General features: G+C 48.3%; 1 protein-coding gene across 1 annotated transcript; it reads left to right on the top strand.

Moving 5' to 3' along the window:
• The first annotated feature begins 17,334 nt into the window (after positions 1-17,334).
• Positions 17,335-27,151, top strand: CKAP4 (cytoskeleton associated protein 4). The gene is made up of 2 exons (XM_042947598.1): positions 17,335-17,983; positions 24,643-27,151. The coding sequence occupies exons 1-2, from the start codon at positions 17,546-17,548 to the stop codon at positions 25,963-25,965; spliced, it is 1,761 nt and encodes a 586-aa protein (XP_042803532.1). The 5' UTR covers positions 17,335-17,545; the 3' UTR covers positions 25,966-27,151.
• The last annotated feature ends 217 nt before the right edge of the window (positions 27,152-27,368 follow it).

Here is a 27,368-nt window from a genome sequence, read left to right as displayed (position 1 = left end):
ACAATAATTACGACTTGAACTTTGAACTTAATGGCAGTATATTATGCTAGGGTAAATGCAAATCCTGATTATACCCTTAAAAGATGACATATTTGGTTTTCTGTTTCAAATTACTAGGAAAAGAGACCTCAAAATCATTATGATTCTTATTTCCATTGATGAATGCATGTGAGCGATACCGTGAGTTTAGACTCCAATGAGGCGGGCTTCAAAACTCACAGCCCTTCTACTTATCAACCCCGTGTTCTTGGGAAAATGCTGAGAGCTTCAATTTTTTTTTTTTTAAAGAAAAGACATGCCCCTTATCCCGTAAGTTCATTATGAGGATTAGACCTGATATTGTAATGAGCATGCACAATAAATAGCACATCCCACGGTTCCACAAATATTAGAACTTCTACGATAAGCAGCTTGAGTGTCTTGACAACCAGATGTTCAATGCTTAAAATTCAAACAAGGGCTAAAATAAAGCACAGTCACAGTATTTTGTAAACGAACTTTTGAAACTAGTGTCAAGACAGGCAACCTCCTTTGTGATAACAGAGGTCACTGGCCCTCCCTCGTCCCCCTTTACTTTTAAAGAATCTGAAAGAAGAGCTCTGGTTTGCATTTGGTTCTGAAAGAGGGGAGAACAGGAAACAGGAAACTGAGGCTGAAAATTGACTTGACTGAGTGAACATTTAGCGCATGTTGACTTTCTTTGGACGAATCCTCAATCTCCTCTGTTGCTCAGCCCACCAGGTGGTCTTGCAGGTGCCCATGGTACCCGGCAGGGTGCGGCAGAGATGGTGCAGGGCTAATGTGCTGCACGTTTCAAATTGGAGTTAAGGGCAAGTCAGGGCTGTTGGATTAGTGTCTGTCATAAATTGCTGTATGTTGTGTATTGCAGTGGAAAGAATCTTGGCAGCCACAGCCCAAGAGAAGCTTTTGGAAGGGAAATAAATGTGAGGAACATCAGCTGAACCCATGGCTAGAGAAAGGAACTCAGAACTTAAGACTCCTTCATGTCTGGCCCTTGCTTCTTTAAGAGGCCCAGATTTACAGGATGCACCCTCCCCTTGAGCCCCATGACCCTTTGCGTCTTCTTCAGTTATAGCACCAATGGTCTGGTATGGTGGTTACCTGTTCTATAAGCTGTGAGTTCTTAAGGAACTTAATCATTAAGTTCTTAAGGATTATCATTTGTGTATTTTTCCAATTTTGTGTATCTTCAGCATCCGGCACAAAGCAGATTCTCAATGAAATTTATATATGTGAGAGTAATAGAGGAGGGTAAAATGTTTGCTGTCCAGCAACACAACAGTCCAAGCAGAGTGGATTCAGTTTCAGTGAAAGGTTCTTTTGTTTGGTGGGGCACCTGGAAAGGTTGAGCTGAGTCTGGAGCTTGGGGCTTGAGTGAGCAGGATAGCTGTGCATTATGGAGGAGGGTGGAGTTGGGTGTGGGGGGAGGGTGGGGTAGGAAAGCAATGGGAGGAAGGGAGAGGATTACGTGAGATACTCATAGAGCAAAGCAGACAATAAATAGTACTTCTCCAGGGCCTGGTAGCCAAAGGGTTTTGTTTTGTTTTGTTTTGTTTTGTTTTGTTTTGTTTTGCTTTGTTTTGTTTTCATAGGGATGTTTAATATTCATATTGAAGTTGTTTGAGTTGCAACAGTATAAGCCTGTCCTTGCCCTCCAACATCCTTGATAAAGTCTACATGTTCAGATAGGCCTGTAGTGTGGGTTCACTGTAGAAAGGAGGAAGGGGTTGAGTTTCCACCTGGGTCAGGGACAGCAAAAGATGAGACCATTTTCTGAATGAACTGGGGCAGTGGAGCCAGGAGTTGGAGGTAGCAACAGCCATAACAAAGTCAACTTACAAAAGTAAGTGGAAATCTTGGGTAAGGCTTTCCAACTTCTCTTTAGACACAAATTTGGGAGTCTTAGCTCATTTTTTTTTTTTTTTGTTTTAGTTACGGTGATTTTATTTTGTTTTATTATTTTTTTAAACGTTTATTCATTTTTGAGAGAGAGAGAGAGAGAGACAGAGCTGTATGGGAAAGGGCAGAGAGAGAGGGAGACACAGAAACCGAAGCAGGCTCCAGGCTCTGAGCTATCATACACAGAGCCCGATGTGGGGCTTGAACCACCAGGCTGGGAGATCATGACCTGAGCCGAAGTCGGATGCTCAACCGACTGAGCCACCCAGGCACCCTAGCTTATTTTGTCTTACCATGCAGAGGGATCACAGCTGAAGTGTATGGTGCAAAATGAAGGAGGTAGGAAAGGAGAAAAGAACCAGAGTGAGGAGAAGATGCTTTTCCTTCACTCAGGCTTTCTGGTCTACCTGAGGTATAAATGCTATATGTGGAAAGACTGCCAGTAATGTAGGACAGCGTAAGAGTAACGGAGGGAGCAAACATCAGCGTAAGAGCTTAGGGGCAGGAAGTAGAAATTCTCACAAAGGAGATCAGTCTTGAATTAACCTTGAAGAATGGATCTACTGCTTAAAAGAAGTTTAATATCTATATTTCCATATATAGTTATATGTAAATTATTTATCTATTTTCTTCTCTTATCGAGGAGAGTGGGGTGGGTAAGATGCTTTGGCTCTGAAATCAAACAGACCAGGCTTAAAACCCTGGCTATCAGCTATATGACTTTGGGCAAGATAATTAAGTTATCTGAGCCTTAGTTTCTTCATTTGTAAAATGGAGATAATGAAAGTAGCCACCTCAGAGAGTTGTTGGGAGATTTAAACAAAATAATCTATGAAATGTGCTATGTAGTAGGCCTGGCCCAGGATAAACACTGAGACATACTAAGTGGTATCTATTTGTCTGTACGTTTATTAAACACAGCTTGGAAAATATAGGCAAAAGCAGAACTAAAAACCTTTGATAGTTTCACTACCCAAAGAAGAAAACCACAGTTAATGCTTTAGAGTACACCTTTCCAGTTTTCAGTCAATGCACAATTTAGTTTGGCCTTTTCTCTTTTTGTATTGCCATTCCGAATATAAAATTTAAATCTTAATTTTTACTTAGTTAACGTAAGATTTTTTTCCATATTATTATAATCCTTTCAAAACATTTTTAATGACTGTGATACATTCTGATTGCGTATTGTAATTTACTTAGTCATTCTCCTATTGTTAGACATTTGTGTGGATTTCAGGCTTTTCTCCCCGCCACCCCCCCCGGATTCTAAATAATTCAGTAATAAACAAGTCTGTACCTAAACCCTTTCCTCTATTTTGTATAATTTCTTTAGAAACAATTCTTAGAAATGAAGTCACTGATGTAGAAGGGATCAACAGTTGTAATGCTCCCACTTACCGTCAAAAGAGTTTTGTAGGCATCAGGTGAAGGCGGAATGTGATTAACCAGAGGCCCAGGCACTCATTGGGTGATCTTTGCCGGTGGGCAGAGGCACCAGGCAGAAAAAAGTCTGGAGATGGAGATCGTTCTCTTTTTTCGGCCAATCTGTTGAATATAGTCTGAGGGAAACCTGACCCAGAGCATGAATTCCAGGAGGAGGTCTGGATGGGCTTTTTAATTATCTATTTATATTTATATTTATTTATTTATTTTTCTCTCTTTTCTTCCCTGTGGCAAGCAGGCTTGGGATCCTCCTTGGCTCCTTCCCGGACTCCTTGCTGGGTTCAGAGGCAAATGGACTTTCTCTTGGGATCTGTTTCTCTGTGGTTGCATCTCATCCAGCATGGACAGATATGCACTGTGTCACCTTTCCTTGCAAAATGGCTTACCCAATATCCTAAGTGTCTGGCTGTGACCTTGCCGAACAGCTTCATGCACAGCCTAAAGCCCAGCTAAAAATAAAAATAAAACTCCCTGTGGCTTTTGTGTCCCTTGGGGACCGCCTGGGGAGGGTTTTCCATTTGTAAACCGGAGATAAAAGTCTCAGGTGGGATTTGGGTTTCAGCGTCTCTGGCTGCATTGCCCAATATTCTCTGGATTGCTAGTGACAGAAATCCAGCCCAGGTACCTTAAAGGAAAGTGATGTGCTGGTAAATGTGTAACAACTGGCCCTTGGACGGGGGCTGCGGCAGGGGCGGGGGGTGGTTAGAGGCACCGATCTGCAGTGTTTTCAGACTTCCATGGGCCTGAAAGCCAGAAAGAGCCTACTCTGGTACACTAAGGGTGGGAGAGATGATGGACTCAGGTCACTACCCTGTGAGAAGAGCCCAGACACGGAAAATGACCTCAGGAATGATGGGGACCGGGGAGTCTAATGCTAACAGGATTCCCTGCAAACCAACCTATTTTTTTCCTACTATAGATATACTCCTTCCATATTACAAGAGACTACTGGCAGCTTCCAGAATCATGTCCTCAATCATGTCCGTGTCCAGAGGGGAAAAAGGGCTTCTCTTCCAGACAGGGCTGGTTTGAAGAATCCCAGTGAAGGCTGACCAGGATAGGTGCATTGTCTGAGGGTCTTGGGGTCTGTCAGAAGGGGGAGGTTGAGTTTCTGGTCAGACAAAACCAGTAATTCCCATTACAGTGGCCATCTCAATACTATTAGAACCTGGTTCCCATTTCTACGAGTCTTCAAAGTGGCTGAATCAATGACAGCATTAAAGGGCTATTTCATCCCACTCGCCTTAGTATTATATTTTATAGTTAAAAAAAAAATCTCAGCTAATTTCTTAGACAAAAATAATAGCCCATCAGTGTTTTAAATACTTCTATTTCTCATATCACAAGTGAGGTCTGCAATATGCTCCCATGTGTTGAATAATCATATTTCTTCTTCTGTGACTGATTTTTATGTCTTCTTTTTTTCACTCAATCTCCTGAGGTTTTAGGTTAAAAAAAAAAAATTTCTTCTTCAACAAGTACTACTATGATAGGAAAAGATAGGATTCAGTAGGCAGAGAGGGAAAGGTTAGGACCTGAGGTCCCTGGGTGGGGAAAAACACATATTTTGGAACAAGGCTGGGAGTGTCTGACTCAGGCCAAACCCCCTCTGGTGTAAGGTTCCTCTTAAGAATGTAACAGGCCCCACCTACTCCCCCTCAGGTTTCCCTCAGGAATTTGACAAAAAACCTGACTACAAGTAAGTAGACCATAAAACGCATGCCCCACAAGGAAGGATATGGCCATAGACCGCCCCTCATACAATGGAATTGAGCCAGTCAGGAATGGACAACCCAGCACCTAGAGCTCAATCGAGTCAATAAGTGTAGGATGTGAGAAGCAACAAGGGGGAAGGGGAGGGAGGGTTGACCAGAACCTTATAAAACAAGGTCCCATGCCTAGTGCCGTGGGTATTCACCTTCGAACGACCTCTCTGCAAAGAGACCTTTCATTCTATTCTTTCTCAAACTCTAATAAACTGTTGCCTGCTGCTCATTTTATTCTGTGTCCTCCTCTTCATTCTTCGAAGCGGTGAGACAACAAACCCTGGGTGTTGGGGTAAAAAAAAATCGTGCGGCCTTACTATAGGCCAAGTGTCTACAGACACAGGAAATACAAGACCAAACAAGATAGTTTCCCATCTTCAGAGCTCTTATCCTATTCGTATGGTCTTTTTAGAAGATAATATTACTAACTTTTGTCGGTCATATTTACAGCAAAAATTCTTCCTATATGCTATCCTTCTTCTTTAATAGGTAGCTTTACATTTTTGTGTAGTTAAATCGGATCCACTTTCCCTTTAATAAAAACTTTTTCTCTCATGCTTACAATTCCATTTCCCCTACCCATATTCTAAGCTAATATTCATTTTATTTATTTCCTGTTTTTCTAGGCTTGAAACTTTGTATTGAATGATTTAATTTATTTGTAATTTATTGTAGTGTGTGGGTGAGCTGAGCATCTAAATGGGTCTTTTTTTTTTCTTTTCTTTTCTTTTTCTTTTTTTTTTTTTTTTTTTTTGCCAACATTGGACTTAATGAAGTCTTCCTTTCTCCGTTGATTTGTAGAGATGACAGGATGAATTTTGCTCACTGGAGAGGTGAGGTGGGGGTTGTTGAAGGGAAACTGGATTTGCCGAATTTAAGGAATATGTATGGAAAATGGTGAGGAAGAGAGAAGTATGGGCATATATGGGGGTGGGGTAGAGCTTTTCTGGAATAAAGGGTCCGTCTAGTGCAGTGATTCTTTTTTTTTATTAAAATTTTTTTTAATGTTTATTTATCATTGAGAGAGAGAGAGAGAGAGAGCGAGCACGAGCAAGGGAGACACAGAATCTGAAGCAGGTTCCAGGCTGAGCTGTCAGCCCAGAGACTGACACAGGGCTTGAACTCATGAGATCATGACCTGAGCTGAAGTCGGGCGCTTAACCGACTGAGCCACCCAGGTGCCCCAATATATTGCAATGATTCTTAACCAGGGATGGACATACCTGTTGACCAGGCAGCTTTAAAGAAGTACCCATGTTTAGGCTCTTCCACTGGTAGGTTGATATGAGACTAGGGTTTACCTAGTTTTTAAAAAGCTCCCTGGGCACTGCTGATATGGGAAACTTCAGGGGATAAAGCTAGTCAGATGAATAGGGAGCAGACTGAGGGAGGTGTCAATGCCAAGCCCAATTGAACTGTAGGTCCAGGAAGCCTCTGAGAGAGAGTAGAAGGAGCATGGACTCTGGACTCAGGCAGACATAGGTTTTAATCCCATTTATGCCATTTGCAGGCTGTGTGATTGGGGCAGACCACTGGTCTTCTCTGAATCTTATTTTTCTGTCCTAAACAAACTTAATAGTTACCTTATAGGATTGTGATGAATCAGTGGGAAATCAAGTATAAAATGCCTGGCTCAGCACCTGACATTTTAATTAATTCTCCTTTCTTCCTCTTGACCAAGCCTTTGGCCCATGCCAGGCCTGCCTCATGGCTGCCTTTGAGATGAACTGATGCAAGATATTTCTAGAGAAAACATGCAAATACATGTCAGGATGAGAAACAAAGAGAGGTCCAAGTGGCCTTTAGTTCCAGACGTTTCAGCAGCCTTCCCAGAAGCTATACCTTTTTGGAGACAAACCCTCCTTCCTTAGAGAAATGTAGAGAAGCTTTGGACTTCCCAAGGGTCTTGCCTTCATAAACTTGGCAAAGGCAAAATCTGGCTTCACTGTAGGCCACTTTGGCTCAGTAGCAAAGATAACCCCAGCTCCTGGGCAGCTTAGTCTATAAACCAAGGATGGCTGTTGTGAAAATAAGGCAGGCAGAGTCACTTTTATGAAAGAAAATTCTCACGCAAATCTGTTTACAGAGAAAGAATCTCCTTTCTCCAGAATGGAAAATGCCATCACTTCTCCGAAGATCCACCTGCCTTAACTTCATGCCATTGGTATTCATTCAGCGATTTGACAAATATTTATTGATATCACTTCTGTTTGACAAGTACTTTGGAACTGGCCTCTCTATAGCACTTACTTGAAAACAGTTTTCCGTGCTGCCCTGCATATAAGTTGACACCAAATATTTATTTTTGGGTGCTAATTAGTACTCCTTGGAGGAATGCTAATTAGGAGGCTAATCGGTATTCTTTGGCGGTCACTCATCCAAGAGGCAGTGAGGATGGGGAGAAAGGGAGAGGAGTTTGGAATCAGAAGCATGTGTCTCAAACCCTAACTCTTGATAGGAGTAAGCTATGTGACTTTAAGTCGATCATGAAAACACACTGGGCCCAGGTCTTACTTTTCTCTAAAATGACTTTCTTACTCTTAAGCCAGTGCTCTCTTCCTGGAAGAGCAGATTTGGTAGGTGGAAAAGAAGAACAAACTTATTCAGTCTAGAAGATAGAAAGTTGCATGGTGGGGCACCTGGGTGGCTCAGTCGGTTAAGTGGCCGACTCTTGATTTCAGTTCAGGTCATGATCCCGTAGTTCATGGGATTAAGCCCCGTGTTAGTGATGGTGCGGAGCCTGCTTGGGATTCTCTCTCCCTCTCTCTCTGTCCCTCCTTCCCCTGCTCTCTCTCTCTCTCTCTCAAAATAAATAAATATAAACATTAAAAAAAAAAGAGAAACTTGCATGGTACCCGAGAGGAGAGAGAGAGAGAGAGAGAGAGAGAGAGAGAGAGAGAGAGATGGAGAAGCAAGCCAGCCTGCCAACGGGGAGGGTGTGTTTGGGAACGAGAGGTAACACTGTGACAACGGAAGAAGGGCACTTCTGCTTGGTACACCGGTCACACCCTAAAAGTGCAGTATTTTAAGGCGGGGTCTTGGAAGTTTCTGGATGATGGAGGGGCTTGAGCTTCTGAGTGGGTGGCTGGGCGGGAGATGAACGCACCGAAGTCGTGTTGCAACTGAATTGAAAGTTTCCTCCGAGTGGAGTGCTCGTCCGCTCCCCCTTCACTTCTGACAAATAGGTCAAAAGAAGGGTGGGATTTCTTTCACTTGAAGAAAGAACAATAGGACCTAGGCTTATTGGAGCAAGAGGGCCTTGAGTCATTAAGGATCTGCCTTTCCAAGAGACTTGAAATCTCCTGGCTGACAGAGGTTCAGAGGGGAGTTCATTAGTTCATTACTGACTCAATCTCTTCCACGTGCTGGACAGGTCTCCAGAATTACTGTGATGATCATTGTGTGTGAAAGCTTCCGGGGAGCACCTAGTGGCCTCACTCTCATCCACCCCCTTCTAGGTGAAATCTTTTCCGAGGCTCATCTGGGTTGTAAAGAGCAGGCACCTAGTTCTGGCTGCTGGGTCCCATGTGATAGCCCAAAGCTGATAAACCCGGAATGTGCTGTTCCCCTAAGGGGTCCCTATGAAATGAAGCGGCCCAGGGCTTATCAGAAGTCACAGAATCTCAACTACTAGACTCCCCTCCCTACCTTTTTGCAGGTTGAGGAATTCAACCAAAGCAATAGAATACTGCATTTACATACAGTTCTGGTATCGTTTTAAGACCTAAGGATTTTCAGAGCAAAAGGCCAATGTAAGGAAACAATAAGTCTCTGGTACCGTTCAATTTCAAGGGATAACTGGGTGTTAATGGTTAGGGACCCAGCCTGCACAGGACAGTGAGATTCAGTTCACTAGGCAGTTACTGAGCTCTTATTAGATGCCAGGTTTGGGGCTGGATACTGCCAAGTGGTGACGGTGGGAGAGATCCAGAGAAAATAGTGATAATGACAGTGATGAAAACAGTTACATGTGCTAAGAGCTGACTATGTGCCAGACATTGTGCTCATTTGTTTATTCCCCAAAGAGTAGGGGCTCCATAAATACTTGCTGGATGAACTATTCACTCACCCTAGCTACACTGGCCTCCTCTCTGCTGCTCAGATGCACCTCAGGGCCTTTGCAATCACTCTTTTCTCTACCTGGAAGGCTCTTCTTCCAGATATTTGCGTGGCTGGCTCCCTTACTTCCTTCGGGTCTTTACGCCAATGTCATCTTCTCAGTGAGATCCCTTTGACCAACTGATCTAAAATAGCAACCTGGGGCGCCTGGGTGGCTCAGTCGGTTGAGCATCCGACTTCAGCTCAGGTCATGATCTCACAGTCCATGAGTTCGAGCCCCGCATCGGGCTCTGTGCTGACAGCTCAGAGCCTGGAGCCTGCTTCAGATTCTGTGTCTCCTTCTCTCTCTGCACCTCCCCTGCTCACACTCTGTCTCTCTCTCTCTCAAAAATAAATAAACATTAAAAAAAAAATAAAATAGAGGCGCCTGGGTGGCTTGGTTGGTTAAGCGTCCGACTTCGGCTCAGGTCATGATCTCACGGTCCGTGATTTCGAGCCCCGCGTCGGGCTCTGTGCTGACGGCTCAGAGCCTGGAGCCTGTTTCGGATTCTGTGTCTCCCTCTCTCTCTGCCCCTCCCCTGTTCATGCTCTGTCTCTCTCTGTCTCAAAAATAAATAAACGTTAAAAAAATTTAAAAATAAAATAAAATAAAATAAATAGCAACCCCAATCCCACAGCCCTCTTGTTTCCCTTTCTCCACTTTACTTCCCTCCCCACCCCCCTTAGCACCATCTGGCATACTGTATTTTACTGATGTGCTATTACCTGGTTTCCCTTGCTGGCATGAAAGCTCGACAAGGATGGGGATTTTGAACTGCTTCATCAATGCTGTAGCCCCCTTGCCTAGGTCAGATGCTCAGATTTGTTCAATGCATGAATCAGAAGAAAATAATACTTTTTGGGTCAGTTACCTATGCATCAATAGCCCTAAGGACGGTGCAGTGAAATGAGACAGACAAGGTTTTGCCCTCTAGAGATTCAGGGCCTGGTAGGGATAGGATATTGCGCTAATTACATACTAATCTCCATTCTGCTGAAACAGAGCATGCTGGGTGCTTTAGGGATATTGTTTCACTGAAATCTTACCACAACCCTAGGCCATTGGTACTATAAGCCACAGTTTATGGATGGTATTTTAGGTTTTTTTCTATTGCTGAAAATATCCAGCTAGGCTCGGAATTATAGAAGGGCTAGCTTTATTTAGTTGGCACACACGAATGATGATTATGTATATGAAGCTTACAGGTATAATGGTCTTTTTCATATGTGTGATCTCCCATGAATCCTGCAAAGTATTCATCTTACTCTATAAATGAGGAAACTGAGGACGAGTTAGGTAACTTTCCAGCACCATACACCCTAGTATGTTTTCCAGATAGGATCAAACCCAATCTGTATCCTTACCACTCTCTCTCATTCTGAGGAGCCCAAATGATGGAGGGACTGATGGGGGCAGGGGACAGGTGGTCAGGGACTAGATTTTCCTTAGAAGGAGGCTGCTGGGACTTCCAGATTGGAAGGCCGGGGAGAAGAGCTTGAACAAAGAACAAAGGCTTGGAGGTGGCTGTGGGGCAGGGAGAGGTGGGTCGAATAGAATCCTAGGTGGGAGGGGAGGTGTAGCTCCCATACCCTCATTCCCCGCCCCCCACTCCTTGTCCTGCGCTTTGACTGTGATACAGAGGTATGGGAGATTCTTGAGCAAGACTGGGGCAGGAATGAAAATGTTCTCTGCGGGGCTGGGTTTTTACAGCAACTCTTCTATCCTGTTTAGTTAGAAATCCATCATAGCCATGTGCCTCTTATATTTATCTGGCTAACTTAGCAACATACATTTGTAACATGCTGTCTGAACCTATCATAAGACACTGCATTTGCACATATTACCCACTTCTACTAAACTTTCAAGACTTTGAGACACTCCCAACATTTCACCCCCTGAAGAGTGGGTAGTCTGACAGCGCAGGATGCTGAGAATCAGAAGGCATTGTACGTTACATACTGTCATATCCATGCAATTATCCATCCAGCATGTTTTGAGTGCCTCCTACAATCCAGGCAAGCTGCCTGGCACGAGGGATAAGAAAAGGAACAGATTAGTCTCCGTCCTGAAAGCTCTAGTGTGGATGACAGCACATAAACAGGCAATCACCATACATTGTGGTAGGTGCTATGACCCTCTAGGAACTGGAGAAGCACCAGGGAGGGACATTTTATGCAGGTTGGGGGTGGGGGTGCAGGAAAAGGGTCAAGGAAGCTGTGTTCCTTAGAGAATATGGCAAATTAGGGCAACTGTAGGAGAGCTCAGTCTGGCTACAGAGAATAGGAAGGGATTTGAGGGAGAAATGAGGCTAGGGTGAGAAGCAAGGGTCAGATTGTGAAGGATTTATACATATATAATTTTCATTTCATTTCATTTCATTTCATTTCATTTATTTTTATTTTTTTCCCCTACAGCACACCTAAGGGGTGAAACACATCCACGAGCAGCATGGTGAGAGGGAGCCGTTGTGGCGGTGAATAACCAGTGATATAGCCCTGTCCTCTCCTTCCCAGTTCAAGATTCATGATGCTTATTAAACATGTGGATTTTAGCAAAAGGCCTTGGATAAATTACTCCATCAGACTAGGTTTGTTTTCTTATCTGTCTATACATTCATGTGCTAAATGGGAGTGTGAGCTCTCAATAATCTAGCCATGATTCCTACCATTCTCAAGTTGTGTCACCCTGTCCAAGTTGCCCACCCTCATTGGTGAACTGGATTGGTACTACTGTGGCATCTCGATCAAAGGCTCACTGAGAATGGAAGGCGGTCATACATGTTAAGCCCCTGGTATAACGCCCGGCACACAGTAAGTGATCGGTAAATGTGAACTTGCTGTGATATGGCAGGTACCCTGCAGCCTAACGGTGTTAGCAACCACTCTCTCTGTCATCCCTCTCATCACCGTCGTCATCGTTGCCATCATCATCACCGCTCCCTCCACCATTCCTGAGATCATCATAATGATATTGACATTCTACGAGGTCATTCCTCACTGGGTTCCTCCCCTCCACTGTCCCTCCTTGTGGTCCTTATGAAAGGGAAGGCCCTACATGGAGGGATTTTACTCATGTGAAATTCATAACATTTATTGAGCTCCTACTATGTGCCGGCCATTGTGTTCTAGGTAATAGGGGACACAAGAGTGAGCTAAGTAAAGTTTTCATGCACAGAACTTCCACTCTAATGAGAAGAGGCAGGCGATAATAAATAAAGAAGCAAATATGTAGTTTGTCAGAGAAAAACAGGGAAGACGGACGAACAGTGTCTCAGGTGGGGCAGTTGTTATTTCCCATGAGATGGTCAAAGACGAGCTCACCTACAGGTGACATTTGAATTGAGGTGACGGAGGACACCACCATGGGGATACTTGGGGGTAAAGTTCATCAGACGCAGGTTCTGACATTACGAAGGCCCCATGGTAGGAACATACCTGGCATATTGAGGGGTGATAAAAAGGCTGCTGTGGCTGTACATCAGTGATCCATGGGCTAAGAGGGGTTCACATCAGAGAGGCAGCAGCAGCCCTGTCATGGGGCTGTGGAGGTCATTGCAAAAACGTTGCCTTTTACTCTGACATGAAACGTCATTGGGGGGTTTTAGAGAGAGCTGTGACATGACCCGGCTTATGTTTTCAGGGACTGCTCTGGCTTTTGGTTTGAAAACAGATCACGGGCAACGGGTCCTTTAGCAGGGGGGCCAGCGTGAGCTGGTGGCGACTTGGATCAGTGGCAGTGGCGCAGGTGGTGAGAAGCGGAAGATGCTGGATGTATTTCAAAGGTGAAGCCAACAAGGTTTACTAACATATTGCACTGGATGTTGGGGGTGGGGATGGGTGAGAGACAAAGAAAGAGTCAAGGAATGATTCCTAAATAACTGGATGGATGTTACTGCTGGGACGAGGAAGACTGAGTGGAGCAGGGGTGGAGGAGAAAATCGACTTAATGTTCACATCGCCTCTATAAGGTAGGTGCTACGGTTATGTTCCATAAAACTGGGACTCAGTGAGGTGAAGCCTGTGGTCCATACGCCATGCACAGTGCTGTGAGCTCCAAGAAAGAACTCCCCTGCGGCACGGGGCTATAGCATTTGGAGCTGGGGAGCTCCTGAGGGTGGGAACTGCTGAGCCTGTGTCCTAGCACTCCAGAGCCAACTACGCAGGAGGCCCCCACCTCTAACTCACACCCTGTTTGCAGGGCATTCAGGCACCTGTCCTAGCCTCAGGGGGCTTCTTGTCAACCTGGAACCAAGAGGCAGTCAACAGTAAGTGGTAGAGGCTTTCTCCTTAGGCATTCCAACCAAAATGCGGACAACCAAAAGGGCTGCAGGCCTGCAAATCTCTATCTTAGAATGCATGGTCCATGCAGTCGGAGGGTGTTCAGAAGTGTCTTCGCACAAGCTGGGGGAAAGGAAGAGATGTCTCCAGCTCCTCCTCCTCTTCCCCACCCACGTTCCTGACCATCCAATATGCTTTAGGGGGGGAAGAAGAGGACAAGGGATAGAGGTAAACAAAAGCAGGAGGCAAAGGAGAAGGGAGACTTCCTTTAAATGCATGCTGTGCTGATTCAGAAAATGGGGTAGGAGGATGGAAATCTCCAAGAACCACTGACGCTTTCTGGCCCTAAAAGATGCACGTCCACAACTACGCACTGATCTCTGGGTTCGCCAAACACCACGGTGGAACCACGCTTCAGAGGAAACACTGCCCGCTTTCTCAAGTCAAACACATCAGCGACTGTGGTCTATAAGCCACATGTGGTGCTGGGGGTGCCAAGAAATAGTGATGAAAGAAAATGGTTGAAATCTAGACATAGAAGCTCTATACAGCTCTACTTTTGCTCAGTGACACTGCAAGTTGTATTAGCCACTGAGCCCTGCTATGTGCCTAATATCATATGGTGTCTCTCCTTTAACCCTCACAGCAACCTGGTGAGGTTGTTTTTATTACCCACCTCTCACAGATGAAGACACAGAGGTTCAGAGAGGTCACACTCTCCAGTCAGTCATGGAGCTGAATTGGAAACCAAGTCAGTCTATTTCGGAGACTGTGTCTTTTTTTTTTTTTTTTTTTAAGTTTATTTATTTATTTTAAGATAGAGAGACAGCGAGCAGGGAAAGGCTAGAGAGAGGGGGGGAGAGTATCCCAAGCAGGCTCCACACTGCCAGCAGAGCCCCATGGAGGGCTCGAACCCATGAACTGGGCGATCATGACCTGAGCCTAAATCAAGAGTTGGACGCTCAACCAACTGAGCCACCCAGATGCCCCTCAGAGGCTGTGTCTTAACTATTATACTTTACTGCCTCCCAGAGGAAAGGGTGAAGAGGGAAACGCTGAAAATAGTAACACTCCCCTCCCCCACCTGCTTTGCTTCCGGTGCTCTGCAGAGGCAGAAAATTGAGAAACCTTCCATGCTTTCTGGCCTAAGGTCTGTATCAACTTAAAAAAATATACAATTATTTCTGATATCAGATGCCTGTTTTTCTCTAGGAAATAAATTAATAGAATAAGAAAGGTCTTTAGAGATGCAAAGAGCTGACCTTGAAATCCACAGAGAAGGGTAAATATACTTCTCAAGGTCAAGTTCTTCAAGGTGGCAGAAGTAAGGTCAAAAGGGCAGCGCTCCTGCCTCCCAGGCCAAGGTGGGGCTGGGTCCCCAGAGCTCCTTTGAAGGTTATCATTGCCCTGCCCTAATGGATGAGTGCTTGAAGGAGGAGGATTGCTTTTTTGCATGCTAGAGGTTTTAAACACAAGCTGAACTCAGCCGAACAGTTTTTAAACAAGGCTTTTCTAGCACCTTCTGATGAGTAAGTCTCTGCCATCTCCTTTCCCCGCTCCTAGGTCATGTGCTCTTTTGAACTAGGAGAGTCCTACTATCACTCCTTGTATTTAGCTGGAGTGGGTGCTCCTCTGTCTGGGGCAGATGATTATATTTCTAGTTCAGAACCTGCTGTAATTGACTCTGGCCTCCCACACTACTATGCCTCTTCTGCCTGCCTGCCTGGCTTCTACTGACCTCTGCAATTTGGACCCATTCCACCCAACTCCTCTTCTTCTTCCCTATATCGTGACACACTCCCTTCACATCAGATCGGGATCGTGGGCTCACCCCGTTTCCGCCACAGAAATACCCTCCCTGCTCTCTTTCTGTGCAAATCCATTCTTCACAGCTTTGCTCAGACCTTGCTGCCCCAGAAGATTTCCCCATGTACCTACAGCCCCACGATATGCTTTCCAAGCTCCCTTTACATTTATTTTTTCAAGTACATAATTTGGCCCTTGAAGTGTTTCTGCATGTTCCTCCAAATGCAATTCAGGCCCCTTGAGGGCAGGCCCATGTGTTCATCGGTTCACTAGAGATTTTTGAAAGCACTTTATACGGTGAGATACAAAGAGAAGTAGAAGCAATGGTTGCTTCTTGTCCTCAAGGAGGGGAGGCTAGTTTGTAGACGTCTGTCTGGCACAGAGTGGACCCTCCACACAGGTTTGTTATATTGAACTATATGATTATATATAAATATATATAATGCCTCTTCTTGCAACTATTAGCTGTCTCTAAGTGTCACGAGAGGCGGTGTTATAGGGAAGGCATCATGAAAGAAGTGGCATTTGAACTAGGCCTTAAGGACAAGGAACGTTATTTTAAAAACAAAATTGGCAGAGGAAACAGTGTTCCTACAGCACCGTCAGGCACACACAGTGCCAGGCATACAGCAGCCACCAGGTTCAGGGGGGAAAGCAGTGGCCTTCTGTCCTTGCTCCAGCACCAACTAGCCTCAGCAAGAGCAGGCAAGTTGCTTAACTTCCCTGCCCCCTCTCCTTTCCTTCCCACTCCAAAGCAGCATGGGCTCTGGAAGAAAGAGATCCAGGTTCAAGTCATGGCTCTGTGACCTTGATCCAATCAGCTGGGGAGGGGGCTCAGTTTCCTTCCTATAAAAGGGGTAAAATAATCCTACCTTACAAGGCTGTTTGTGAGGGTTTAAGTACACATTTAAGTTGTTAAATGCCGAGATGTGTTTTATTTCTTTCAACCAGACTAGGGGTGGCAGCCCCCATCTTCCTCCCTGCAGACTTCCCCAGGGCACAGCACAGAGTCCGTCCGTAGTTGGGCTATGGACAGACTGCAGGAACCCTAAAGAGAAAATGGGGGTGCAAAGGACTTCAGAAAAAAAAGTAAACAGCATGGACATGGACTGACCAGGCTAAGTGGGATGCTAAGTGGGATGTTTCCCTGAATAGACTTAAGAATCTTTGCTAACTCTCCCTAAACATGCCTCTGCAGAGCCAACTGGTTTCTCGACAGCTCCTTCTGCCTCCGCCTTCAATCTCCAGGAAAGAGTCAAGGCCCAACCCCGTGGCGGGCTTAGAGGATGGGATGGATGGGGAGGCGGGATTTCCCCAACTCCCAGGGGCAAAGTTCGGGAGGTGTCCGTTCCCACCTCCTTACTCCCACTCCCAGGGACCGGGCTCCCGGGAGTCCCCCTCCGCACCCCCCCTCCCCCCCCCCCCCCCCCCCCCCCCCCCCCGCTTCATTTCCTCTCTCGGAATAGGTCGAAGGAAGGGGGTCTCGAACTCGGCCCAAGGCAAAAGCTCATCCCCGGCTCTCCTCCCCGCCGATCCGCCTGGGCCACCGCCACTTCAGCCGCCTATCCCTGGGGCCCTCGTGGCCCTGCTCAGTAGCCAGTCTCGGCCGCCGGTCGACCCAGCCCTGCGCTCCTCCCTTTGGCCACCTCGATTCCCGGTCCCCGCCTCAGCAGACCCAGGCCAGCCGCCCTCCCTACGTCCGCGCCTCTTGCCCCCTCCCACTCGGCCACTTCAGTCGCCTGCCCCGGCCTCCGTAGACCCCGCCGGGACACCCGCCCCCCTCCCACCAGCCGCCCCGGACCGCGCTCGGCCACCACCCTCGCCTCGGCCCTCCCACCCGGGCCTCGTAGACACCCCCACCCCCGCCGCGTGGACCCCGCCGCGCCGCCCCCGGCTCGGCCCCCTCCCTGGGGTCGTGGCGGCAGGGGGAGGGGCCGTGCCGGCCCCCGCGTGCGTGGCAGGCTCTCCCGGCTCGGCTCTCCCGGCCTTCCTTCTCGGGAGGCGGGGTCGGCGCCGCGGCGGCGGCGGCGGCGGAGGCAGGCCCCCTCCTCCTTCCTCCCTCGTCCGGCCTCCTTTCTCGCGCGCCCGCCCGCCGGCTCTCTCTCGGCCGCTCCGACGCCAGCAGCGCCCGCGTGCCGCTCGCCCAGCCCCGGGGGAGCCCGAGGAAGTTCCCGGGCCGCGCGCCCCGCTCGCTCGCCTCGCAGTCCGCGGCCTCACCCGCCGCCGCGCCCGCCATGCCCTCGGCCAAACAAAGGGGCTCCAAGGGCGGCCACGGCGCCGCGAGCCCCTCGGAGAAGGGCGCCCACCCGTCGGGCGGCGCGGATGACGTGGCGAAGAAGCCGCCGCCGGCGCCGCAGCAGCCGCCGCCGCCCGCGCCGCACCCGCAGCAGCACCCGCCGCAGCATCCGCAGAACCAGGCGCACGGCAAGGGCGGCCACCGCGGCGGCAAGTCCGCCGCCGCCGCCGCCGCCTCGTCCTCGGCGTCCTGCTCGCGCAGGCTCGGCCGGGCGCTCAACTTTCTCTTCTACCTCGCCCTGGTGGCGGCGGCCGCCTTCTCGGGCTGGTGTGTCCACCACGTCCTGGAGGAGGTCCAGCAGGTCCGGCGCGGCCACCAGGACTTCTCCCGGCAGAGGGAGGAGCTGGGCCAGGGCTTGCAGGGCGTCGAGCAGAAGGTGGGTACCCCGGGCCCCCACCCGCGGCCCCCGAGCCACGGCCGGGCCCCTGACTCTGCCCAGGCCTCGGTGCCTGAGCGGGGCCCTCTCCACGGCCGGGGGATGCCCCGTCCCCGGTCCCCTCCCCCCCCCCCCCCACCCCGTTCCCGGGCGGTCCCCAGACCCTCTTTGTTAATGGCCGCGGAGGAATGGGCCCCGAGGGATGGGCCGCTGGGAGGATGGTCAGGCCAACGAGCCAGGGTGGGCCAAGGGCCTGTCACAGGGCATTAGCGGTGACCTGTAAGGAAGCCGCCGGGCTCTGGGGAGCCCATTCTTTTTGGATTAGAAACCGCTGAATGGGCAGAGTTATCTGAAAAGGAGGTTGGAAGGGACGCCAGCGCATCCCTGGAAGCCTCGGGCAAGGCCACACCTGGGCTCTCCCCGTGGGAGACGTCTGAGCCAGGTTTTAATAGATCCAGACCCCGGGGAAGGAGAAACAAGTAATCATACTCATTTGCGAAGTTCAAATGAAATATTACATATCTTCAGGCCCCTTGCCTTTTAGTGGACCAATGTCTCCATGTGGGCCTTTGAAATAGCATATACCAGCTTTAGAGGAAAGGAAAGGCCCAAAATACTAGAGGGTACTGGTGAGTAATATCACAAGGCACATTTACATGATGTTAAGAGGGCTTACTCATTATCTAATCATCATAGTCACCCTGGCTGGGAGGGAGGACTGGCAGTTTTGACTCCTTTTTCCAGATCAGAAAATTGAGGTTTAGAGAGATTAAGTGAATTGATAAAGATCCCAGCTGGTGAGTGGCAAACTGCATGAGAATGCCTAGGCCACTGCCCAGTGGGGGGGTCCACAGAGGCCTCTCTCAGGTGTGGATGGACCCAACTTTCACCACCAAGCTTCTCACGTTCCACCCTGTCTGTGTTTTTCCACACCAAGCGCAGCTCTCTTGGCCTCCTACCTCCTCCTCCGGCCTCCACGAATGTCACCGCTCAATGAAAGTTAGTTGTATGATCGAAACAAAAAATCCCGCCACCACTTCTGAGCCCGGAACTGCTGCCTCCTTTTCCCAGCATGCTGCCTGCCCTGCCAAGTTTCTATCGACTTTTGTGGAGTATGTATGCAGGACTAGGAATTTCCTCTTAAGACTGGCAGAGCAACTGGAATGAGTCAGCCTGCTCAATGCTGCAGGCCAAGGGAGGTGACTTTCTGTAGGGATTTAAGTAGGCAGCGCCGCTTTGCCTATCCTGAATGTCAAGTCATTCTTAAGAAGTAGACAAACTGCTGGAGGATAATCACTAGCCTGTTTCCTCTCTTTCATCCACCCACTTACCAATCCATCACAATATTTATTGAAGTCTGATAGTGATAGGGCTGCGTGTTGGCCCTGTGGGGGGTACAGAGGTACAGTAGACAAATCCGGTTTTGCGAAGCGGCACATAAGTGGGTCTCAGTTGAGGGTCACCGTTGTGTGAGTTCCGAAGGAGAGAGTGTGTAGAGTTTGCCTAGGCCCGTATGCCCAGTGGCCAAGGTGGTGCCAGTCTAGATCTAGCTGGTGGTCAATAACTGTTGAGACAAGGAATGAAGACACAGGCAGGAGGTTCTATCTTGAGTATGTCGGGACAGCAGTGGCTACCTGGCCTGTAGCAGGACGGGAGAGAGAAGCTGAGGCCCAGATGAAATTGAGGTCTTGAATCGATGTTGAAGACATTGGGCTTCTTTCTGCTTCTCTCCTGCCTCTCCCTCTTTCCTTCCCTTCCGGCTCCCACCTCTCCTCTTATGGAAGCTGTATGCAGATGACTTTCCTCCTTGGGGCTCAGTTTTCTCATCTACACAGGGAGGGGAGGGCTCTGTCCAGAGTTTTAAGAATCCACCTGGCCGTAGACTCTTGAAACAGTGACCTTTCTTTTTCATTTAGCATGTAGGCCAGCTGTTATGTAATGCCTCGTCTTTATTGGGTACTCCTGTCTTTTGACCCTCACAGCAGCTCCAAGAGGTAAGCACTAGGATACTCCCCTTGCACAAATGAGGAGCGTGAGACCCAGGAGGCAGAGTAACGGCAAGGTCTCCCGGCTAGTAAGTGGCAGGGCTAGTGTTCCTCCTGCAGTTAGCTCCTGCAACACCCTCAACCATTTGTTCATCTTGTTGTCTTTCCCATGCCTTGCCAGGTTCGTAGTAGGTCTTCGGCTAAGGCTGCTTCCAGTGATGTGGAACTCAGAATGTGCCCAGAACAGTATTAGGATTTGTCACGGCGTGTGGCCATTTCTGTCCGCACCTCTGAGGTGGCCAATGAAGAAGTTCCTTTGCTCTGAAGAGAGTAGTGCTGGCTGCTCTGACAACCTAAGTGTGAGCCCCTTTGTAACTTTGTATGATGCTCCGTGTGGGGTGGGGTTTGGTCCTTTGCAGGAATGTAGACCTGCAATATTATTATTCATAAGTAGTATTCGGTACGGGTTAGGCGTCTGTTTTTATTTTAAAGTTTATTTATTTTGAGAGAGAGAGAGAGAGAGACAGTGCAAGTGGGGGAGGAGCAGAGGGAGAGGGAGACAGAGAATCCCAAGCGGGCAGAAGGCTCCACGCTGCCAGCGCAGAGCCAGATGCAGGGAACCTCGAGATCGTGACCTGAACTGAACCCAAGAGCTGGACGCTTAACCGACTGAGGCGCCCAGGTGGCCCCATTGTGGGCTAGGCATCCTTTTAAGTGCTTCCCAGCCACCCTCTGAAGCAGGTCCCTTTTATTAGCGCCGTTTCACAGATGGACCCGCTGGACCTGGAGTGGTCGTGTTACCGTTCAGGGTCACATGCAGACCTTAAGTATTGGAACTGGGATTGGAGTCAGAGCAGTGTGACCTGAAGCCCTCTACTCTGTGTAGTGGGTGCCCACCTGGCCTCCGTCTGCACGTGCCCTGCCAGATGCCTGGAGCCTGGGCAGAGAAGCTGGTCTGTCCTTCCATGGAAGACTGAGCGGGGACTTCAGAAATGTTGGCCGTTCAGCCTGAGGCCCTGAAGGGCCAGTGTTGCCCTGGCAGATCCGGGGTGGCGTAAGGTAGGAACGGGCCTCCGACGGACGGCTGGATGAGAGGAGCGGCTGTTTGTAGAAGACGGAGTCCTCTGGTTGTATTTCTTTGTTTCTCATTTTGACTCTGGAGGAGTCCGGGCTTGTGGCGGAGGCAGCGTCTGAGCCCACGGTGCACTTGGAACACGCCTCTGCTCCGGCTCATCCCTGGAGGTTAAGAGCTCAGTGGTGAAGTCACCCATTCTGGGAGTTTGATGCTCAGCATGACCGCTTCCCAGTCTCCTCATTTGTAAACTGGAGATCAGTGGGAGCCACCAACTCAGGAGGTTATTATGAGGGTGGAATGAGATGATGTCTCGGAAGTACTTTGCATAGTTTTCGGTACACAGTAAGTGCCTCGTTGAAGGTCAGCTACTACCGTCTCCCCTCGTGCTGTGAGCTCCTTGAGCGCAGGGATCCTGTTCTAGCTATTACTTTTCTCTGGTGTCTTGCCCACCATGTAGTGGGCACCCTGCATATGTTGGGGGAACAGATGCATCATTGCATATTGATTATAATGGGGTCTTTGCATGTAAAGATGAACAGCGCACAGCACCATCGGGAGGGGGGCGATTTCTGTGTTCTTTTTATAGTGTTGGAGGTTGGGGTGTTTGGTTTCCGCCATGATTTCTGAGCTAGTCCGCTTCCTGGCCATTTGCAAAGAGTCAGCCCAGGTTAGGGGTGACAGGGATCAGAGGGGAAATGGACCAGCTCCTTCTTCATCAGGCTTTGCTCAATTAATTAGTTAAATCCTGATTCATTCAGAAAACACTGAAAACACTGAATGAACGCCTGCTACGTTGCAGGTACTGTGCTCACCCGTTCATGCCTCTTTTCTGAGTGCTGTGTAGAACCGGCAGGTACTGTGATTGAATAATTTAGTTTCAGAGGTGATCTCTCTCCCGTACCTTCTCAAAGTGCCCTTTATGGCTCAGGTCATATTTGGTTTAACAGGGAAATTGTCTAGTATTCTCGAGTCCCTGAGAACCGGATTCTAATCTGTGTTAAAATCACAGACCGTTGGAAGCCACAAGGGACTTTAGAAACCTATTTGTTAATAGACGAGGAGCTTGGGACCTGGAAAGTGAATGTGACTTATTCGTGCTCACAGAGCTGGTTATAAGTGGGGCTGGGACTAGAGCCCAGGTGTCCTGTTCTCATTTCTATAGTGTTTCCCTTTGGCATTGGGCTAAGGATGGTCTCAGAATCTCCAGACTTCTGAGCTACTTCCAGAAGAAAGATTAAACAATAATGAAGACCATATCTGCTGTTTGTCGATCATTTACTATGTGTTAGGCACAATTGAAGCTCTATGTATATATTAATTCACTTAATCCTTGCAAAACGAGCCTATGAGTCAGGTGCTATTTTTGTTCCCATCCAGCAGCCGAGGAAACTAAGGCACAGATGTGCTAAATAACTTGCCCAAGATCACACAGCTAGGAAGTGTCCAAGCTAAGATTTAAACATAGGCAGTCTGGTTCCAGAGGCCCATGCTATTTTATGTTTTAACTTCTTACCGTGGAGGTATTTAGGCATAAACAGAAGAGATCAATGTAATGAACCCCAGTTTTAATAATGCTCATTCTTTTGCTCTTCTCGTTTCATTTTTTCCCCACCCCTTCCCTCCCATTTTGTTTTGTCCTTTTTGGGCTGGAGTCAGAGCAGGGTGACTCTGAAGCCGTCTCTTCCACCCCTTGTCGGCTGTCCCCCTGGTCTCTCTTGTTCTCAGATGCTCTGGGCGTTGGGAAATAGCCCAGGTCTGCTGAATGACCGTAGGCTGGGCAGAAAGGCTGGCCTGTCCTCACTCAGAAGATCCGGTGGACACAGGCAGGTGCGAGCCTGCAGAAAAAGCTGGCCGTTCAGGTCTAAGCCCTCTGAAGGGCCCACGTTGCTCTGGCAGACGCGGTGGATGTGGAACCAGGATCTAATTTTGACTGACACATTAGTTCCCCTAGAGTATTTTAGGATTTATTTCTGACAAATAAGAGCTCCTTCTTTTCCCTTTCCTTTTGGCAAAGCACAGTATATCATACCTAACAAAGTTACTGGTCATTCTTGATTCTCATCTGATACCCAGTTCAAAATCCGATTTCCCTGACTCTCTCAAAAACGTCTTGCTTTGTTTGAATCAGGATCCGTACAAGTCCACACATTACATTTGGATGATAAATCTCTTAAATTTCTTTTAATGTGTAACAGTTTCCTGTCTTTCTGCCTTTAAAAATGCCATTTAATTATTGAAGGTCCTGGTGATCTGTTGTGGGTTTGGCTGATTGCATCCTCATGGTGTGTTTTCCTCTTGCACGTTTCCTGTGAATTGGTGGTTAGAACTGGAGACTTGAGAGATTCAGATTCCTTTTTTTTTTCTTTTTTTGCAATAAAGTGTCCTGGGTGGCACTTTGCACCACGTCAGGATGAAGCCCAGGTCAGTGGTCCTTACGTGGTCAGCCTTGGTGCATGAAACCGCTCCCTGGAGTGGCTCCCAGGTCAGACTTTGTTTAGGGGAGAATTCATTTAGAACGAGTGTGTCGTGACACATGGGATCATAATGTGCTCACAAAGTCTGAGAATGCTGAGGAATCACCAGATCCACAGTCATATTTTCGGGTGAGGACAGTGACTTGGTCAGGACCCCCAGCTAGAAGGTGCCTGTGCCGTCGTCTCTTGCCTCCCAGCCCACTGTCTCCCATGTGCCTCTGCTTTTTTCCTGTGATAAGTTGCAAGACTCTTTCAGTTCCAAGAGCCAGAAACTCAGCCTAACTGGCTGAAAGTGGGGGGGAGGGTGAGAGACAGAGAGAGAGAGAATTTATTGGCTTAAACTAAGAAGTTCAAAAGCAGATTCCTAAAGGTGTAGCTGTATTCAGAGATTCAGATTGTGTCTTCAGAACTTGAACTTGCTGTCTCTAGTTCTGCCTTCCTTGACTCATAAACTGGTCTACTTTGTGTGTGGTCTGAGCCTCTCCAGGCTTTCCTCATCCTATGGCTAGCAATCCCAGCGGAAAAAAACTTTCTTTACCAATGTTTTTTTTTTTTTTTTTTTTTTTAAGTTTATTTATTTATTTTGAGAGAGAGAGAGACAGAGAGAGTGTGTGTGAATTGGGGCGGGGCAGAGAGAAGGAGAGAGAAAATCCCAAACAGGCTTTGCACTGTCAGTGCAGAGCCGGAAGGGCTCTATCTCACAAACTGTGAGATCATGACCCGAGCCGAAATCAAGAGTCAAACACTTAACCGACTGAGCCACCCAGGTTCCTCTCTTTACTAGTAGTTTTAACAGAAGTCGTGGAATTGACTTGCTGGCCTGCCTTAGGCCACATGCCCATCCCTGGGCTAATCACTATGGCTTTGGAAGGGAAGGAGGGGTGGGTAGACGGAAAGTGCCGATTGGTCAGGCTGGTTACAAACCATCTCTGGAGCACTTGGAACGAGCCTTCAGGTTGGCCCCCAAACCATGTGGACTATGTGTGGAAGGAAGTTTCTCCAAGGACAATTATCGTTCTGTTCCAGAAGAGGGACCTGGAAGCTGGGCAGACAAAAAGAAATATAGCCTGTTGCATAAAACTTCTCAGCTCTTCTCAGCAGTTAACATCTGGATTTTGGTTGCAGGTGCTGTCTCTTCAAGCTACATTTGGGACTTTTGAGTCCATCTTGAGGAGCTCCCAGCATAAACAAGACCTCACGGAGAAAGCTGTGAAGCAAGGGGAGAGTGAGATTAACCGGATCAGTGAAGTTCTGCAGAAGCTCCAGAACGAGATTCTCAAAGACCTCTCTGATGGCATCCACGTGGTGAAGGATGCCCGGGAGCGGGACTTCACGTCTCTTGAGAACACGGTGGAGGAAAGGCTGACAGAGCTCACCAAGTCCATCAACGACAACATTGCCATCTTTACTGACGTCCAGAAGAGGAGCCAGAAGGAAATCAACGACGTGAAGGCGAAGGTCGCCTCTCTGGAAAACTCCGAGGGGTACAAGCAGGATCTGAAAGCCTTGAAGGAAGTTGTGAAGGAAATCCAGTCCTCTGTGAAGTCCAGAGAAAAGGACATCGAGGCCTTGAGAAGCACCCTCCAGACCTTGGAATCTGACGTCTACACAGAGGTCAAGGAGCTGGTGAGCCTCAAACAGGAGCAGCAGAAATTCCAGGAGGCAGCCAATTCGGAGCACCTCACCTTGCAGGCCCTCACGGAGAAGGTTCTCCAGTCGGAGGAGGCCACCTCCCGCCTCCCTGAGGAGATCAGGAGACTCAAGGAGGAGCTGCGCCACCTGGAAACTGAGGCCCTCAGGCCGGAAGAAGGGGTTTACAAAAACTCTGATGCCTTAGAAGCGCTCCAGGAAAAGAGTCAGGGATTGGACTCCAGGCTCCAAACCGTGGAAGACGGAGTGGATGCCGTGCAGACGGCCTCCGCGCGGCACGGCGAGAGCCTGGAGGCCCTGCTGGCCAAGAGCGAGGAGCAGGAGCGGCGCCTGGCCGCCCTGCAGGAGCGCGTGGCCGGCCTGGGCCCCTCGGAGGATGACGCGGGCGGCCTGGCCAGCACGGTGAGGAGCCTGGGCGAGGCCCAGCTCTCGCTCTACGGCGACGTGGAGGAGCTGAAGAGAAGCATGGGCGAGCTCCCCAGCACTGTGGAGGCTCTCCAGAAGGTGCAGGAGCAGGTGCACACGCTGCTGGGGCGGGACCCGGCCCGGGCGGCCCCCTCGCCTCCTCAGGACTTCCTGGACAGACTCTCTTCTCTAGACAACCTCAAAGCCTCAGTCAGCCAAGTGGAATCAGACTTGAGGATGCTCAGGACTGCCGTGGACAGTTTGGTCGCCTACTCGGTGAAAATAGAAACCAACGAGAACAACTTGGAGTCAGCCAGGGGCTTGCTAGATGATCTGAGGAATGACCTGGATAGGTTGTTTGTGAAAGTGGAAAAGATTCATGAAAAAGTCTAAGCGAGTTGTGTCTGCAGGGTGCGGATTTAAAGTCCAGTTTCTCATGACCAAAAACTGTGTTGTTTTCTCCCACGTGTCCCGCCCCCCCCCACCCCACCATGTTCTTGTCCCCTCTTAAAAAGCAGTGGACACCCCCCCGAACACCAAGGCATTTTATATTCTCATGCCTGCTTAATTTATTTACGATCATTACCACACACCATTGGTTTCTCAAGTTTTCTGCTTCTGCTTTTGGTTGGTTTGCTGAAGGCCCAGCCCCTGCAAATCAGGGGCGCCTTTTAGAAGGGATGTTTCTCGTGTCAGAGAAGAATGGCTTCAACTGAGGATTAACAGAAGCAGATTAACTGTAACCTCAGAAAACCCTGCCTGGCTGGCAGATTTCAAGGAAAAAAGTGGGGGGAGGAGGCACTTTTCTTTCTAATTGTCTTTAAGGAAAATTGCTTTTCCTTTTTTTTTTTTTTTTTTTTTTTTTAATATTTCTGGCCGAAGTTTTCATGAGCTGTCACTCACTTCTCGTCTTCCACTTTAAACTGGCTAAAATTCACAAGTGTCAGCTCTCCATTGGGAGGGGAGCAAGCCCCTCGGGCCTTAGGTTGAAAAGAACCAGCTGCTTGACTTGATGGTCACCTCCAGTGGCGTGGGGTGTCTTTTCCATTCCTGAATCATCCTGTGATCTCAAAGGTAACTATGCAAAGAATCCAGATGGTTCTGAATGTGAAGGCACAACACCCCACGGAGCTCCCCCGTGGCCAACCTGTGTCATCCCTTGGTAGGGTCCCCAAATAATGCACAGGTTGAGAATCCCGAGAAAGGGGACTCCTTGGATTCTTTCGGGAAATGTGTCTGAGAGCTGTCCACAAAGGCCTGGGCCGTCTCCCCAGGGAATGGAGGCCAAGTGTTTTTATTTTTCCACAGTGTCCACGAAGAGGTTTGCTGTCAAGGCAGACCCCCATCTGTCAGTGAGGAAGGTGTGCATTTTCTGTAGTTTTTTGCTGTTTCCCTTTACCTTCGAGCTGTACTGTTCTTTAATGGCTGTCTTGCCCTTCAGAAAAGAAAAAAGAAAAAAGGAAAAAAAAAAAAAAGAAAATTAAGAGAAAAAAAAAAGGTTTGTTTAGTTTACTGTGAAATGAACTGTATGGCTTATTTACAGTATTTTTAATTCTTAATAAACACTTGAGCTTTGTTACGACTTTTCTGGAGTGGTTGCTTTCTGAGGATTTAGCAGTTCTGATACACTAATTAGAAAGATAGGGAAGTTTTCAGCTGTAAGGCTTTGTTTCGATTCTGAAACCAAGATTGCTTCATTCTTAGGCCTGGGCACATAACTTTTGATTGACTGTTAGCAGGTTTGGTTGTAGGTCACTGTTTGACTCTAACTTTTAGTCACAGCAGAGGGTCTCAAC

The sequence above is a fragment of the Panthera leo genome, chromosome B4 (assembly GCF_018350215.1).
Source record: "Panthera leo isolate Ple1 chromosome B4, P.leo_Ple1_pat1.1, whole genome shotgun sequence".
Classification (NCBI taxonomy): Eukaryota; Metazoa; Chordata; class Mammalia; order Carnivora; family Felidae; genus Panthera; species Panthera leo.
Note: the sequence above shows the minus strand (reverse complement) of the source record. Positions and strands in the feature narration are given on the sequence as shown.

Coding starts and splice junctions, on each gene's coding strand:
- CKAP4 (XM_042947598.1), top strand. CDS start 17,546: ATGCCCTCGGCCAAACAAAGGGGCTCCAAGGGCGGCCACGGCGCCGCG. Junction 17,984..24,642: donor TGCAGGGCGTCGAGCAGAAG/GTGGGTACCCCG, acceptor TTTTGGTTGCAG/GTGCTGTCTCTTCAAGCTAC.